The following is a 16692-nucleotide window of genomic DNA, read 5'->3' on the forward strand; positions in this document are numbered from 1 at the left end:
AAAGTACAGTACAGCTTGGCCAGACCTGAGGATGGAGCCTACTGTCTGTCCATTCTGTTGAATTCTTGAATGAAATCCTGGCTCCATTGAAGTCAATGCCAAAACTCCCATTGACTTAAATGAGCCCACTATTTCACCTCGTGTCTGTGTTGAGGTCTAGGGCACAGTTCTAACCGGAACTCCAGGTCAGATGGTTCATAGCTGTCACAACAGATCATTTAAAACACAGCTAGCCTGACTGACTAAGAAGGCATCTCTACCCTGTATGATTTTGGCCTGCATACAAAGTGGTGGTATTACATCTCAAACTATCAAGGTTGTAGCCTCTCTGTATTTTACTGGTGACACTGCATCTAAAATACTGTGAAATGCAAAATACATAGTACAAAACTGGAGGGGATTTAGAGAAGAAGAAAAAATGGGCAAACCCAGCTTTCACTTCTGTGGCTTTGTAGTCTCCCCTGTCAGAGAAACTGCTGTGATTCCTATACGCAAGGGCCGGGCTCGGGTGCAGGCTGCTGCTCAGAGGAGCAGAGAGCTCAGCACAGAGAGCTTGTGTCTGGTAGTTTGCAGAAGGCATGTGAGAATTGGGCATGAGCTGGATGGGGCTGAGGGTGAAGCTCGAGGAACCTCCACTACTTAGAACCTTCTCATGAGGAGATGGTGGTTTAGTGGTGGGGCGAGAGGAGAGTGGAACTGCTGCAATCCTCATGGTTTCAGTATTGCCTGTGGAATGGCTCTACGTCCACTCTATGGCTTGAGGGCAGAATTCCTTTCTCCATAACTGCACAGGGGGCTACTCAGCAGAGTCCTCAGCACAGCATTCAGGTCATCTGCCAGATTACTAGACTTCAGCCAAAATGAAAGGCCTGGCAAGTGTGAGTGATTAGGAAAGATTAAAATAGCTAATGTGCAAAGCTTGGCTTACCAATGAGGAGGGGAGATGCAAAAGCTCGGTACAAATATTTGAAAGGCATGAACATCAAGGAAGGAATAGAATTCTTGACGGGGCTCAAGGAGGATAGTTAAGAGTAATAGGAGAAAATTGAACGCAGTAAAATGTAGAATAGCAGGAACATTTTTCTAATAATAAAACCTGTCAGGGAAGAGAATAGTTATTAAAGGAAGTGGTGGAAGGCCCATTAGAGAAATTATTGAAAACTAGGGCAGATAAAGCATTGGAGAATAGAGATAATTCTGCACTGACAGAAGGAGAGATTAGATGATCTAACAGGCATTTTCCATCGCTAATATCTGAATTCTTTTTGTCTGGCCTTTTAACATCTAGCTTTTAATGTCTGTTTCTTAAAGTAGGATTATGAGAATCTCATATTCTGGGGAGCCAGAATGACATAGCACATTTCCTGTCCAGTCTTACTAAGATGCTGATGGAGGCCTCCACCCCCCGCCCCCCACAGCCTTCTTGTTCAGAAGCCGAGTAGGGTTTTCACTTCATTTGATATCACTAGCTCATTATTAAGAGATGAATGTATGATGAGTATCTTCAGTGCCTTCACTGCATCATCTGACCATTCTGAGGCTATGTCTACACTAGCACTTTTTCGGCAAAACTTTTGTCGGTCAGGGGGTGGAAAAAACCACACTCCTGACCAACAAAAGTTACACTGACAAAAGTGCCGGTGTGGACAGTGCTATGTCAGTGGGGGTGGTTTAATTATGCCAGCAGAAGAGTTCTTTCCTGCTGGCATAGAGCGGCTATCCAGGAGACCTTGCAATGACCAGCTGCAGCGGTACACTAGTGTAGACATAGCCTGAGATGGAGAAGTTCAGTTCTGTTTGGGAGCTGCTTTCTTCACAGATAATGGCAAAGAGGAGCCTAGGTGTAGACAGCTGAGGCTTTCAATTTTCTTTTTGTAAAGTATGTTTTGCCCCTCTCCTCCACCAGTCTTACTGTCCTTCCTACCTTAAACTGTGAACTATTAGGGGTGAGGACTGTCTTACAGTATATTTTGAAAGTGCCCAGAACGCTGCAAGTACTTCTGAAATACAAATTACTAATAATAAGCATGTGACATGACTCTTCAGTTGTGGGCTTTACAACCAATCATTAAGAAATATGAATCTTAAATATATTCACAAATTCAACATATATTTGTTCTGAATATTACATAGTTATTGTGAATATCGGCGGCATTAGAAATAGAACTCATTCATATCCTAACTATCCCTATAATTAGAATTTCAGCAAAAGAATAATGTTTCACCCAGTATAGTTCAACCAAAGCATTTAACATATTTTCATTTTATTTCGGCAGCAAAAGGTGCTTGGATTTTTACTAAGGAACAAAACAGTAGCCCTCTGTAGGCAATTATTTCTGTAGTACCAAGTTTCCCATGAGCATTACCATTTTCCATATGTAGTATTTAGTACATACCATGCAGGATTCACACCTATTATCATCACCATTTTCAAAGCAATTCTCTTGTGCAAATTCCATTTTTCTATTGATGTGGCCAAACAAATTACTCCAATTAATAGCAAATGAAAATCTTTGAAATAAGCAGCTGCCACCTGAAAGCAAAAACAATTTGTTAATGAAATGGGTGCTTTTTACCTATCATTTTTAATATGACCAAATAAAAAATATCAGCCTCAGCAGAAACAAGTTAAGGCATGCATTGAAATATGTGCTGGAAAGGTCCCATTTTCATTTAATTAGGTCAGTGCTATTGCTTAAACCCATGTGAATCACTGGGTACATGGAGTTAAATAGGTGTGAAACAATGGAAGAAAGAGGATAATAAGTAAGGCTGTCAGTTAATCACAGTTAACTCACACGATTAACTCAAAAAAAGTAATCACAGTTTAAAAATTAACCAATATTAATTGCACTGTTAAACAATAGAATACCTATTGAAATGTATTAAATATTTTGGATGTTTTTCTACATTTTCAAACATATTGATTTCTGTAGAAGACAGAATACAAAGTGTACACTGCTCATTTTATATTATTTTTATTACAAATATTTTCACTGTAAAAATGGTAAACAAAAGAAATAGTATTTTTCAGTTCACCTCCTACAAGTACTGTAGTGCAATTTCTTTATCGTGAAAGTATAACTTACAAATGTAGATTTTTTTTTGTTACATAACTGCACTGAAAACAAAACAATGTAAAACTTTAGAGCCTACAAATCCACTCAGTCCTACCTCTTGTTCAGCCAATCACTCAGACAAACAAGTTTAGTTACAAGTTGCAGGAGATAATGCTGCCCGCTTCTTGTTTACAATGTCACCTGAAAGTGAGAACAGGCATTCACATGGCACTTTTGTAGCTGGCATTGCAAGGCATTTACCTGCCAGATATGCTAAACATTTGTATGCCTCTTCGTGCTTCGGCTACCACCAAAAAAGAAAATCAAACTTCTGCTGGTGGCATCTGATTCAGATAATGAAAGTGAACATGCGTCGCTCTGCTTGAATTGTTATCAAGCAGAACCCGTCATCAGCATGGACACATGGCCTCTGGAATGGTGGTTGAAGCATGAAGGGACATATGACTCTTTAGCGCATCTGGCACGTAAATATCTTCTGACACTGGCTACAACAGTGCCACGCGTAGACCTGTTCTCATTTTCAAGTGACATTGTAAACAAGAAGCGGGCAGCATTATCTCCTGCGAATGTAACCAAACTTGCTTGTCTGAGTGATTGGCTGAAAAAGAAGTAGGACTGAGTGGACTTGTAGGCTCTAAAGTTTTACATTGTTTTATATTTGAATGCAGTTATTTTTTGTACATAATTCTAAATTTGCAAGTTCAATTTTCATGATAAAGAGATTGCACTACAGTACTTGTATTAGGTGAATTGAAAAATCCTATTTCTTTTATTTTTTACAGTGCAAATATTTGTAATAAAAATAAATATAAAGTGAGCTCTGTACATTTTGTATTCTGTGTTGTAATTGAAATCAATATATTTGAAAATGTAGAAAACATTCAAAAACATTCAAATAAATGGTATTCTATTATTGTTTACCAGTGCAATTAATCGTGTGATTAATCACGATTAATTTTTTAAATCACTTGACAGCCCCAATAATAAGGTTCATGATGTAAGCAACCGAAGATCATCAAGCACATTTCACATATGACCTAAGCTAAAGGTGAAAGCCTGCTGCATTAGTCCATTTTATCTTTAATCCATCCAGCTACCTCCCCATTGCAAACACTTTGAGGTATAAGGATTTAGAACATGATCCTACAATGCCTATCACAATGATGCCTCGAGCTCAGGACTATTCACATGTTTAAATGTTTTTCTGGTTTGAGATCAACTGGTATCAATTTCCATTGATATCAAAGTAGGCTTATTGGGCCCTTAGCATTTCATATTTCTGATGTAATGTAGTGTAACATTAATAATACTTTGAATGTCCATAGCACTTTTTCATCTATTGATCTCAAAGCACTTTGCAAAGGGAGATAAATGTTATTATTGCCATTTCACAGATGGGACAACTTTGGCTCAGAGATGATGCCTGCAATAGTTTGTGCTGGCTTCTGCTGCAGGTCAGAGCATGAGGCAGAACCAATTGAATAGATCTCGGTCCAGAAAAACACTTAAGCTGTGTGCTTAATTTTGAGCATGCGAGTAGTCCTGAGCTTGAGGCCCCATTGTGATAGGTGCTGCAGAAACATATAGTAAAGACAGCTGATGAAATTGCAGCATTACGCAGTTCTTTCTTTGGGCATTCCACAGTTTATGGTTATATAATATGTGCAGCGTAAGAAGATAGGGAAGAAGAGGAAGGTTACCTCCTTGGATGCCATAATACCAAACATTGGGAACATTAAGGCAGGAAGTAAAGCTGAAACACCCAGTGGCAGAGCTTCTGTGAGCCAAAAGATCGCAACTACAAACAGCGTGTATGCACATTCTGCTTCCTAGAATACACAAGACATCATTAAAAATAAGATTGGATTCACTTAGCAAACAATCCTACAATGGTATAGGGGACCAATGCAAAGCCCACAGAAGTCAATAGAAGGACTCGCGCTGACTTAATTGGGTTTTGAGTCAGGGCCCAAAGCTTAATTGTACTTAGTATTATCATCAGAAGCAGATACTTTGATTTATAGCCTTATAAATAATAAAAAAACATTATGATGAAATATTATTTTATGCATTCATTATTTTATTTATGATTTTTCTCTGTTTATAAAGACTCACCATTAAAAAGAAACGCCTGCCATTTTCTCCAGGCACTTCATGAGACATTTTGAAACTACAATTATATAAGTAGATTATGCCAGGAACCTCTCTTCACCCAAGAATTAAAATAAATCATAACCCCCAGCAACTAAAAATATCCCTTTGATCTTTAAGATCGCCCAGACAACTCTTATGCAGGCAGTACGTGAAATCCTGGCCCTGCTGAAGATAATTCGATTTTGCCATTGACATCAATGGAACAAGGATTTCACCCAGTCTGCTTTGATACAGTTGTCCTTATATCTTGCAGTTTCAGCGTCTTTCATTCTGAATCCTGAAACACAGGATTCACTTTAGCTTCACCACTGAAATGCAGCCACCGCTGCAGCATATGAAGCTGTAGAAGGAATTGGGGTAGGTAGAATGAAATTATCAAAATTAGACTTTGGCCAAACCTGCTCTGAGCTTTGGGTTTGTACTGAAACAAAATGCCTTGTGTATGGAATTCTGTTAGGCATACTTTGCACAGCTCTGGTTTACACATCTGCTCTTGAAAAAAGTGCCTTTCTTACCATGCGAGGTCAGGAGAGGAAAATGGCATATGTATTGTTGGCATCCTTTTATCTACGAGAGACGGTGGGAATTGCAGGCTATGATGTAGATGGTTTGCAATGTCTCATGTGACTGAATAGTCCAATCTGAGATTTGCATGATCTTTGGCAATTATTGCAAATGTATATATCTTGGTTGGGAGCTGCTTGCTTCCTATGGGCTCTTTTCTCTTCAGGATGTAGGAGCCAGCTTCTGTCATGGACTTTGATACCCTGATGGAGACGATGGCACTACTTGTTACAATCATCATATATGGCTAATACTAAACGATGTAGCTTTGGGGATAAATGATGAGATATAGTTTTTACCTTAGGAAGGCTGGTTCAAATCCAACCCAAGGGACTAATGGTCAAACATTATTACTTCTACTGGCAGTTTTTGGTCTATGTGAAATAAGCTGAAGTGTCTGTATTGGAAAACTTCTACCACATTTGACACTAATTTGCACCTTTGTTCACAGATTGAGCAGAAACTGGACTGATTCCCACCAACTGGTGAATCCTGCAGAAAAAAAGAGGAGGTGGATTTGTGAGGCACTGTGGAGAAGGTTGCTATCTGATAGTGTCTGTTCCATGGATAACAAGACACCTTCATTCTCCAGGATCGTCACTCTAGCACCTTTTATTTGCAGTAAAAATATATTAATAGTTTAGAAAAGCAAGCAAGCAATGGTATCCTTTGCATCACTGTGTATGGTGTTTACACTGGAATATGTATGAAAGCATCTCATGTAGTTTCTCTAATATCAGCAAAATTTAGGCCCCCAAAAGTCAAATTAATGTCCAGGATTGCATATAGCTTTTACTGGGTTCAGTGAAATCCTTACTTGCTTAATGTAGATATTTCTGAAGGATTCAGTGAATGATTCCACCTCCCACCCCCCTTTTTATAATGGGAGCTTTCCACTGAGACTCAGTGACTTCTGAACTAGACTTTTACGTGCTATCATTTTTTCTACTGAGATCAGATCAGTGCCAAGAAGAAGTACCAGAAAAACCTTTATCCAGTGGTGAGCTGGAGCCAGTTTCCACCAGTTCCCAAGAACCAGTTGCTAAAATTAGACCTCCGTGGAGAACCGTTTTTTAAAAGGCCAGGGGGTGGGCAAAGAACTCTGGTCCGCAGGCCGGACCATCCTGTTGCTCCCAGGATTCCCAGCTGGGGAGGCTGAGGTTCCCCCAGCTCCTCCCCCGTTTTCCCCCAGCTGCAGCGTGGCCAGCCGCCGGCACCAGCTGGGCAGCTCAGCTGAGCTCCTGAGTCGTCCTGCTGCTTTGAGCTGCAGACAAGGTAAGGGGGGGGGGCTGCAAGCTCCAGGGCCACTGGGGTGGGGGTGCAATTTTCCCCAGGCCCTGCATGGGCCTCCAGCCCCACAAGTATGTCTCCCCCCGCCCCGGCCCCTCCCCCACTCCCCCCCGCCTTAAATCAGAACTTTTTGTAGGGAACCGGTTGTTAAGATTTTGGCAGCTCATCACTGCCTTTATCCAGTGTGATTGTTCTGCCTATGTGGAATTGGCATACCAGAAGCCATTCAAGCCTCAGGGTACGTCTACACTACTGGACTATTCCGAATTTGCATAAACCGGTTTTGTAAAACAGATTTTATAAAATTGAGTGCGCGCGGCCACACTAAACACATTAAATCGGTGGTGTGCGTCCATGGTCCGAGGCTAGCGTCGATTTCTGGAGCGTTGCACTGTGGGTAGCTATCCCGTAGCTATCCCATAGTTCCCGCAGCCTCCCCCGCCCCTTGGAATTTCCGGGTTGCGATCCCAGTGCCTGATGGGGTAAAAATAATTGTCGCGGGTGGTTCTGGGTAAATGTCGTCAGTCACTCCTTCCTCTGGGAAAGCAATGGCAGACAAGCATTTCGCGGCTTTTTTCCCTGGATTGCCCTGGCAGATGCCATAGCATGGCAATCATGGAGCCTGTTTTGCCTTTTGTGACTGTCACCGTATGTGTACTAGATGCCGCTGACAGAGGCGATTCAGCAGCGCTACACAGCAGCATGCTTTTGCTTTTGCATGACAGCAGAGATGGTTATCAGCCATACTGCACCATCTACCAATCCATAAATTGGTAAAAAGATGGGCATGGTTACCAGTCCTTTTGCACTGCTCCATCTGTTGCTGTCATATATGCCCCTGGCTGCTCTTAGCCAGGGGCGCAAAAGCCAAAATTGGGAATGACTCCCTGAGTCAATCCCTCCTTTTTGGTATCTAAAAATAGAATCAGTCCTGTCTAGAATTTGGGCAAGTGTACTAGAGAACTACTGTATCATAGAACCAGAGAGCACAGCTGCTCTGTGTCAGATCCAGCAGAAATTATGAGCTGTATGCTATTCACAGGGGGTGCTCCTGCAACAACCCCACCTGTTGATTCCATTCTTCCCCCAGCCTTCCTGGGCTACTGTAGCATTGTCCCCCCACTTGTGTGATGAAGTAATAAAGAATGCAGGAATAAGACACAGTGACTTCTTAGTGAGAAATGAGTGGAAGGCAGCCTCCAGCTGCTATGATAGTCCAGACAGGACAGTAAGGAGTGTGGAGGAGAGGAGCCCAGCATCCCTCTGCTAGTCCAGGGGCAATTGAATCTTTTCTTTACACATGAAGGGTGGGGGCTGAAGGAGCTCAGCCCCCTGTTGCTATGACGACGATGGTTATCAGCCATACTGCACCATCTGCCAGGAAAAATTAGGGCCAGGCGCCCTTGATTGACCTAACTGATGCTAGTCAGCATGGTTACCAGTCCTTTTGCACTGCCGCATGTGCCAATAGGCTGATGATGAGGACGGGTACCAGTCTTATTGCACCATCAGACACCCATGGCAGGGGGAGCAAGGATGTTGGTGTTGAGTGCTGCAGCATCACATCTATCTGCAGCATTCAGTAAAGATAGGGTGACATGTTAAAGAGTCAAGAGAGGATTGTTTTCCCTTTCACTTCTGGGGGTGGGTGGGGGGGGGTGCGTAAATTGCCGAGCTATGCCCTGACCCACCGCGGACACGGTGTTTGACCCTAGAAGCATTTGGAGCTCAGCCAAGAATGCAAATGCTTTTCAGAGACTGCAGGAACTGTGGGATAGCTTGAGTCCTCCAGTCCATGAGCGTCCATTTGATTCTTTGGCTTTCCGTTACGCTTGTCACGCAGCAGTGCGCTGAGCCCCTGCTATGGCGTCTGGAGATTTTAAAAAAATGATTTTGAATTTCGTCTTCTGTAACGGAGCGCTGATAGAACAGATTTGCCTGCCCTTACAGTGATCACGTCTGCATGGTCCATGCGGGAGCTCTTTCTTTATTTTGATTTTTAACTGCATTGCCACACGTGCTGATCGGAGCTCCATGCTGGGCAAACAGGAAATATTCAAAAGTTCACGGGGCTTTTCCTTTCTACCTGGCCACTGCATCCGAGTTCAGATTGCTGTCCAGAGCGGTCAGTGGTGCACTGTGGGATACCGCCCGGAGGCCAATACCTTCGATCAGCGGCCACACTAACCCTAATCCAATATGGTAATACCGATACTAGCGCTACTCCTCTTGTTAGGGAGGAGTACAGAAACCGGTTTAAAGAGCCATTAAAATCGATATAAGGTGCCTCCTAGTGTGGACGGTTTTGGCGTTAAATCGGTTTTACGCTCCTAAAACCGATTTAAACGCCTAGTGTAGACCAGGCTTCAGAAGTTACTGGCCTGAAATGACATAATACATTTATTTTAAGTAAAAAAATCAAAAAATGATCCCTTCTATAACCTTTCACTATATTTGTAGGTCACCCTTGTGGACTTGATATGGTATCTTTATATGACATTTATTTATAATACTAAAATGTAGGTAAGCTGGCCTGAAATTGAAGACACGGGTCAATGCAGATCAGGATTTTATTTAACTTTTTTAATCATTGAAGTCAGAGGGCCTGATTCTTGTTTACACTTGGGCCCCTTGCCCTACACGGGAAGTACAAAGTCCCTTAAAGTGGGTAAAATTGCATTTACTGAGACTGTAAATGTAGATTGTTGCTTAGATTGAAAACTCTCCAGGGCAGGGAGTTTCTTCTTGTTCTGTGCCTAGCATAATGGGGCTCTGGCCCATGAGGGGGGCACCTTGTCACTACTGTATATCTCCCAACATTTCAAGGGGCTAAAGCAAGATGCAGCACCACTCAGATTTGGCCCATCAACTTCACCATAGACAATGATGGAAGGGCAGCTGGGCCAAACCTGAGTGGTGCTGCTACCCTGTGGGCCAGGTCACAATGCCACTTGGTTTGGGGACCATCTTTAATGGGATGGGATCCCTGGGGTGCAGCCTGGGACTGTGAGACCACTGTGCCCCCTAAATTCTCTCCAGCCTGAGCTGTCTCTCACAGTGCTTTGCTAGTGACCAGTAGCAAACCTCTCCAGGAGCTGTGATCACACAGCACAATAGCATGTGGAGTCCCCACCCCCAGCTAGATTGCATTAATGCTCCCAGAGCCACTCATCAATCACACAGGGAAAGGAACCAGAGCCAAATCCCCCCCAGCTCCCAGCACTGTACCTCAGGAATATACTGTCTTGCACTGCTGAAGATGAGCAGTAAAAAATGTATCAATTGGTTTACCACTTCTTCAATGGAAAGTGGGTATACACCAGCCTTTGCAAAACCTGAGCAGATTTGCCACACACTTCAGGCAAACTCACAGGTAAAGATAAAAAGTTAAAGAAGTTTATTGACTACAAAAGGTAGATTTTAAGTGATATTAAGCAATAGGCAAGAAGTCAGAGTTAGTTACCAAAAGAAATAAAATATAAGCACGCAGTCTAAACTCTCAACCCGATTAGACTGGGCAACAACTAGACTAAGCAGTTTTTCTCACCCCACTGGATATTTCAGTCCTTAATATACAGATTTCAGCCTTGAAATCTGGGCCAGTCCCCTCAGTTGGAGCCTTCAGCGTGTCCTCATTGCTTGCAACGTAGGTGGGTGAATGAGAAAGGCCCAGCATATGGCCACTGTGTCTCTTTTATATACTCAGTTCTATGTGCTTGGGGAGCACAATTCCAGGCATGTCTGGGGCATTGCTGAGTCTCCAGGAAAGATTGAGCAAATCCCCTGGTGTGGCCTCATGCAGGTGAGTCATTGCATTGAGGCTCCCTTGCTGGACAATGGTTGTTGGTGGGTTGATTGACACCCTGCCCGGATGTTGGCTACTTTCCTTGCTGTTGCCTCGCGGGAGGTAATAGCTGGCTGATTCCCCAATTTACAGCATGTTTTAGTGACCACCGTACAACACATTTCTCATAACTTCATATGCACTAATGATATACATATACGGATAGAGAAATGATGCTCAGCAGATCATAACCTTCCTCCTGATACCTTACAAGGCATGCTTTATATGTAAGATCATGATTATATAAAAAAGAGGAATATGGGGGTTCTAGGACGCTCCCCAAAGATATAGAATGTCACAGAGGGTCCCAGAGCAAATTGCCCCATTCCCCCACCATCTTGGGTGGCTCTGATTACAGGAATGTTCCACTTCAGAGAGTCTGGGGGGTGGGGGTGTCAAAGCGGGATAGTCCTGCAAAACCCAGGACTGTCGTAAGGTCTGCCACTGCTATACAAATATTATGACTCGTTATATTTACTCCCCACTTTAGATTCTATTTACACAGCCAGAGTGGTGTAAAGGGGCCTTACTGCAAATGAGAGTCAGACTCAGAGTCTACATACCCTGGCCTACACTTGGCCCGACACTTGGATACAAGATACAGTCTTCTTTACACCATGCAAGTACTTTCAGATATTGCAATACGTTCTTCTTTTATCATTATTATTATTATAATTATTTTATTATTCAGATCAGTGCCAGAACTGTACATCTGCTTCACCAATGTAGTGAAGACGCAGTCCCTTTCTTGAAGAGCTTACAGCATAATTCCAACAAGTGAACAGAAAGCATAACTTAAACACATAAGGCTAACTCCCCTTACATAAGTAGTACCCCTGAAGTGAAGTTCCAGAGTACTCACTTGAGTGAGTTAGACAAGCAGGGGTAGGCCCTGGTGCCCAGAGGATGATGATGGCAGCAGCAGAAGGGGGCACTGAGCAATCCTGCCCAGGAACTGCTTTTGTAGCTTTTGTATTGGATGTATTATGATCAACAGTGCTCTGCTTCCTCACCTCAGCTCCCTCAGATAAGGACAGGATTTTGTCCTAAAATTCTCATATGTTCAACAAGTGCAGTGATTTAGCATTTGCTCTGAACTTCAGTCTTGCACACAAGAACAGTTTGCTTTTTAGTCTGTTAGCAGGCAGAAAGAAAAATATTAAGAAATTGACATCTTGTAAAGTTATGCAAAACACTATGGGGTAATAATAATTGGCTGAAGGTAATCCTAGGCATGTATCTGCATCCTGCAGATTTTTGTATTGAAAAAATGCATGGCAGCATTATCAAAAGTGCTGGTGGGAATTTAGGGGTTTTAACAGCTGGAGAGGTGATAGCTGAGGCTTCTGACACTCAGGGAGATGTGGGAAGGTTTTGTTTTTGTAACTGCAAAGCAACTGAAGCCTTTGATATGGGCAAATGGGTGCATCTGCTCTTTAAAATCCTGATTCAGTAAGATAATTGAGTGCATGCTTAAATTAACTTATTGCAATCAATGGAACTATGCACGAGTTTAAAGTTACGCATGCTCTTAAGTACCTTGCTGAATAGGGGCCTAAATTTGGGAGTGGATGCAGGATTTAATTTTTCATTCGTCAACCCAACAAAACTACACCTTACTTCATCCAATACAGAGGGACCAGATGGATTTTTCTGCTAAAAGGATCAGCAGTGAAAGCATTACCAATATTTAACTTATCATGAGACTTCAGAGTTGAGACTTCATAGATTCATAAATTCCAAGCCCAGAAATGATTATCTAGTTTGACGTCCTGTATAACACAGGCCATAGCACTTCCCCGAAAAAATTCCTGGCGCATATTTTTTAGGAAAACATCCAGTCCTGATTTAAAAATTGCCAGTAATGGAGGATCCACCATGACCCTTGGTAAATTGTTCCAATGATTAATTACTTTCACAGTTAAAAATTTACACCTTATTTCCAGTTTGAATTTGTCTAGCTTCAACTTTCAGCCATTGGATCATGTCATACCTTTCTCTGCTAGATTGAAGAGCCCATTATTAAATATTTATTCCTCATACAGGTACTTATAGACAGTAATCAAGTGACTTCTCATCTCTCTCTTTGTTACACTGTATAGATTGAACTCTTTAAGCCCATCACTATAAGGCATGTTTTCTAATCCTTTAATCGTTCTAATGGCTCTTCTCTAAACCCTCTCCAATTTATCAACATCATTCTTGAATTGTGAGCACCAGAATTGGACACAGTATTCCAGCAGCGGTCGCACCAGTGCCAAATATAGAGGTAAAATAACCTCTCTACTCCTAATTGAGAATCCATTGCTTATGCATCCCAGGATTTCATTAGGCCTTTTCGCCACAGTGTCACAGTGGGAGCTCATGTTCAGCTTATTATCCACCGCGACCCCCAAATCTTTTTCAGAGTCACTGCTTCCCAGGATAGAGTCCCTCATCTTGTAATATGGCCTACATTCTTTGTTCCTCGATGGCTACATTTACATCTAGCCACATGAAAATTCATATTGTTTGGTTGTGTCCACTTTTACTAAATGATGCAGGTCGCTCTGCATCAATGGCCTGTCCTCTTCATTATTTGCCACTTCCCCAATTTTTAATGTCATCTGCAAACTTTATCAGTAATGATTTTATGTTTTCTTCCAGGTCACTGATAAAAATGTTAACTAGCAGAAGGGCAAAAACCTATCTTTACAGAACCCCACTAGAAATACACCTGCTCGATGATAATTCAAGACATGACCTGAATGGGGCAGTTCACACCTCTAAAGAGTTATTTTAAGTAAAATGGTGCAAATTCTGATATTAATTAATTTAACATAAATTAATGTAATATGTTGAAGGTTGTTTTCACAATCATAGGCGATAAAGCCATTTTTGAAAAATGTAGATTCTGGAGAAAAATTACCTGGGTAGTTTAAAAAGAAGAACAATTATGCATCAATTTATGTTGTTGCACAGCCATATTCTCTGGGCCCTGAGGAAAGTATATGTTGACCAAGGAGAATTCTGGCTGCCTTCCAGAATTCATTGTACCACAATGTCACAATATGGAAGCCACTATCTCTGACAAGAACTCATAAATGACTAGGAAATGAGCTATAGATAAGTCTGTTTATTGTAGGCAGGGATGCTTTTTATTAAGGTTACAAAATTCACTGCTTTTTATTAAGGTTGCTCAACATTTCCCATTATAAGACCTTGTTTTCAGTTGCTTATTACTGTGCCAAACTTTAATTACTGAAATTTTCCATTCTAGGATAATGCTAGGTCATTTTCCATTTGATCTTTCTTGAATAGTTGCAGCCAAAGCAGTTTAGCTGTTTACAAGAATAATGCTGGTGAAAATACATTGCTTTGCCAATGTTAATAAATTCTGGTAACCTTTTTTTCCTCAGTTAGTTCAAGTGGCAGAGATCTGAGTGGTGGATCTAAAGGTTCCAACACTGCTGATGACCCATGTGGGTGTCAACATAATGCCACATAATGGAATTTCTGTTTGTTTGTTTTTTCAGTTTGCTTTTTTAGAAACCTAGGAAATTGCACACAAAAAACTATATTAAAAGAACATTATTAAAAATGCAAAGTTCAAGTATTCAGAAGTTAGGAAATGTCAAAATTAAGGTTGCCCATGCAACCTTAATTTTCCCCCTCCCCTTGTGCATATGCATTATGATACAGTTTTAAATGACAGGATCACATATTTTTCCTAGGACCCCCGGCTCTTTCAATGTACAGGATAGAACTGCTCTGAGGATGAATCAGGGAAGCGTAGTGAAAGAGACTGTTGTCTGTAGGACCTCTGTTTTGTTGGTTGCAGAAGTCAGAAGGTGTGTAGTGAATGAGGCAGGGATTGAAGTATGAAAAAGGAATGCCTTCTGGTCAAGGCAGTGGAATTCTGCCCTGGAGAACTGGAGTCTATCCCTTCCTCTGCCACAGAATTTGTAAGTGATGCTGGGCAAGTCACTTAAACTAAACTTTTCACAGGTGGTCACTAATTGTGTGTTCCTCATTTTCTGGATACCTGACTTGAGATCCAGGAGTCTAATTTGCATAAATTCTGAGCATTCACAGCTTTGACTGAAGTAGATAAGAGCTGCACGTTGAACATTCCACAGTGATGAGACTACAGAAAAGTCCATGAGGAAACTAATAACTCTGTCTTCAGAGCAGGGTTTGTATTGAGTGCAGTAAATAAGGCCTTGAACAATGAGAAGAAAACAAACCATTGAAACCCGCTCACTTAGTGAGCACCTTCCACTGATTGAGGAGGGGTCCTAAGGAAAAAATAATATGTGATCATGTAAAATCTATATCATAATGCATACACACAAGGGGGGCCCATTAAGGTTGCATGGGCAATCTTAATTCTGTCATTTTCTACCTTCTGAGTGCGCGACTTTGCAGTCTTAAAAATGTTCTTGTAATATAGCTTTTTGTGTTATGGTAAAACTACTGTAGTCATAGACTCTTGATTAGCTCTTTCATATATTCATTTTCCAAATACATTACAGAGAAGCCTTCTTATAAGAAACTATTAAAAAAACCCAGCATATTTATAAGAATCAGTTCTCTGTGTCCCAGACCATATTATACATCTCTTAATTCCAGAGCTTTTAAATGAATGAAATTTATTAAGTGCATTCATATATCCGCTTTATTGCTTGAAATTTTTAACCTTCTCCCTCTACCTCCTGCAACTAACTCATCCTGGGAGAAAAGGGAAGCTTATGCCATAAACAAAACTTAAAAATAAAAGTGTTCTGGATTGCTTGAAGCCCTCCTTTTAACCCACCATATAGGTACAGTACGGGCAGCAGCCTGCAAGCTTCATCATACTGCCCTACCAGTGTGCTCCATTCCTAGCAGTGAGCCCTCTGTCAGAGGAGGAAAGCTGACTGAGTGTGCATGTCTGGGAAGACTTTGGCTTCCTAAAACAGCCTGGCAGGAAGGATGCCCATTAGCATCAGCAGTGATGACGCAACAATTAGATGTTTTCTTTAATATAAATCTCAGCTCTTGCAGTTAAGATTAGCTGAAACATGGTGTGGTGTTTTTTTTTAAACTTTAAAAATGGTTGCTAGCAAATTGCTATCATTCCAACTACCATTAGGTGCTTTAAGTCCTGACAGCAACTGGCCAGCTCAGCCGGGTGGTGGAGAGGGAATATACTACTCCGGACACACCCGCCCCCTCCTCATCCCTCTTGCATAGCAACACTGCTGGCAGCGGAGACTCTGGAAGATTTTTTATAATGAGGATGCTAAAAGACATTGAACAAAACTGTAAACCCCGTATGTGAAGGAAAACATGCATTCGAGTGCTGCCGTATCTTCAGCCCCCCTAGTTCCAGTGCCTCTGGCTGGCAATGCTACCCACCTGGACTCTCTGCATTCCCCGGACACATTGCCACTGGCCTCTGGGCAAGTGTGCAAAAGCACGGAAGGTTTAGGGCCCCCTTTTCTGCTTGTACCTTTGCACTCTTTAAATCTCACTTTTAATACTGACATATTCAAACATATTCAAACAAAACGTCTGTTAGTCTATAAGGTGCCACAGGATTCTTTGCTGCTTCTACAGAACCAGACTAACATGGCTACCCCTCTGACATTCAAACAGAGACTCTTAATTTAACCCAAAGTTGTTGGCTTGAATTGGATCCAGTGGTTTGGGCCATGGGCCAAATTCTCTGCTGGTGCAAATGAGTGCTGCTCCACTGAAGTAATTGGATCTGTGCCAGCTTATACCAGCAGAGAAGTT

General features: G+C 41.8%; 1 protein-coding gene across 2 annotated transcripts in view; it reads right to left on the reverse strand.

The window, feature by feature from the left end:
* Nucleotides 1-16692, reverse strand: part of SLC13A1 (solute carrier family 13 member 1) — a 55245-nt gene that overhangs the window by 36777 nt on the left and 1776 nt on the right. The window contains exons 2-3 of one of the 2 annotated variants that reach the window (XM_039488312.1): nucleotides 4781-4909; nucleotides 2397-2533 (exon numbers count right to left, since the gene is read on the reverse strand). In XM_039488312.1, coding sequence (XP_039344246.1) covers nucleotides 2397-2533; nucleotides 4781-4909 — 266 coding nt within the window. Of the gene's footprint in view, nucleotides 1-2396; nucleotides 2534-4780; nucleotides 4910-16692 lie in introns of those variants that run through there. The other variant, XM_039488322.1, reaches the window with a different exon arrangement.

Source organism: Mauremys reevesii, linkage group 1 (assembly GCF_016161935.1).
Source record: "Mauremys reevesii isolate NIE-2019 linkage group 1, ASM1616193v1, whole genome shotgun sequence".
Lineage (NCBI taxonomy): Eukaryota > Metazoa > Chordata > Testudines > Geoemydidae > Mauremys > Mauremys reevesii.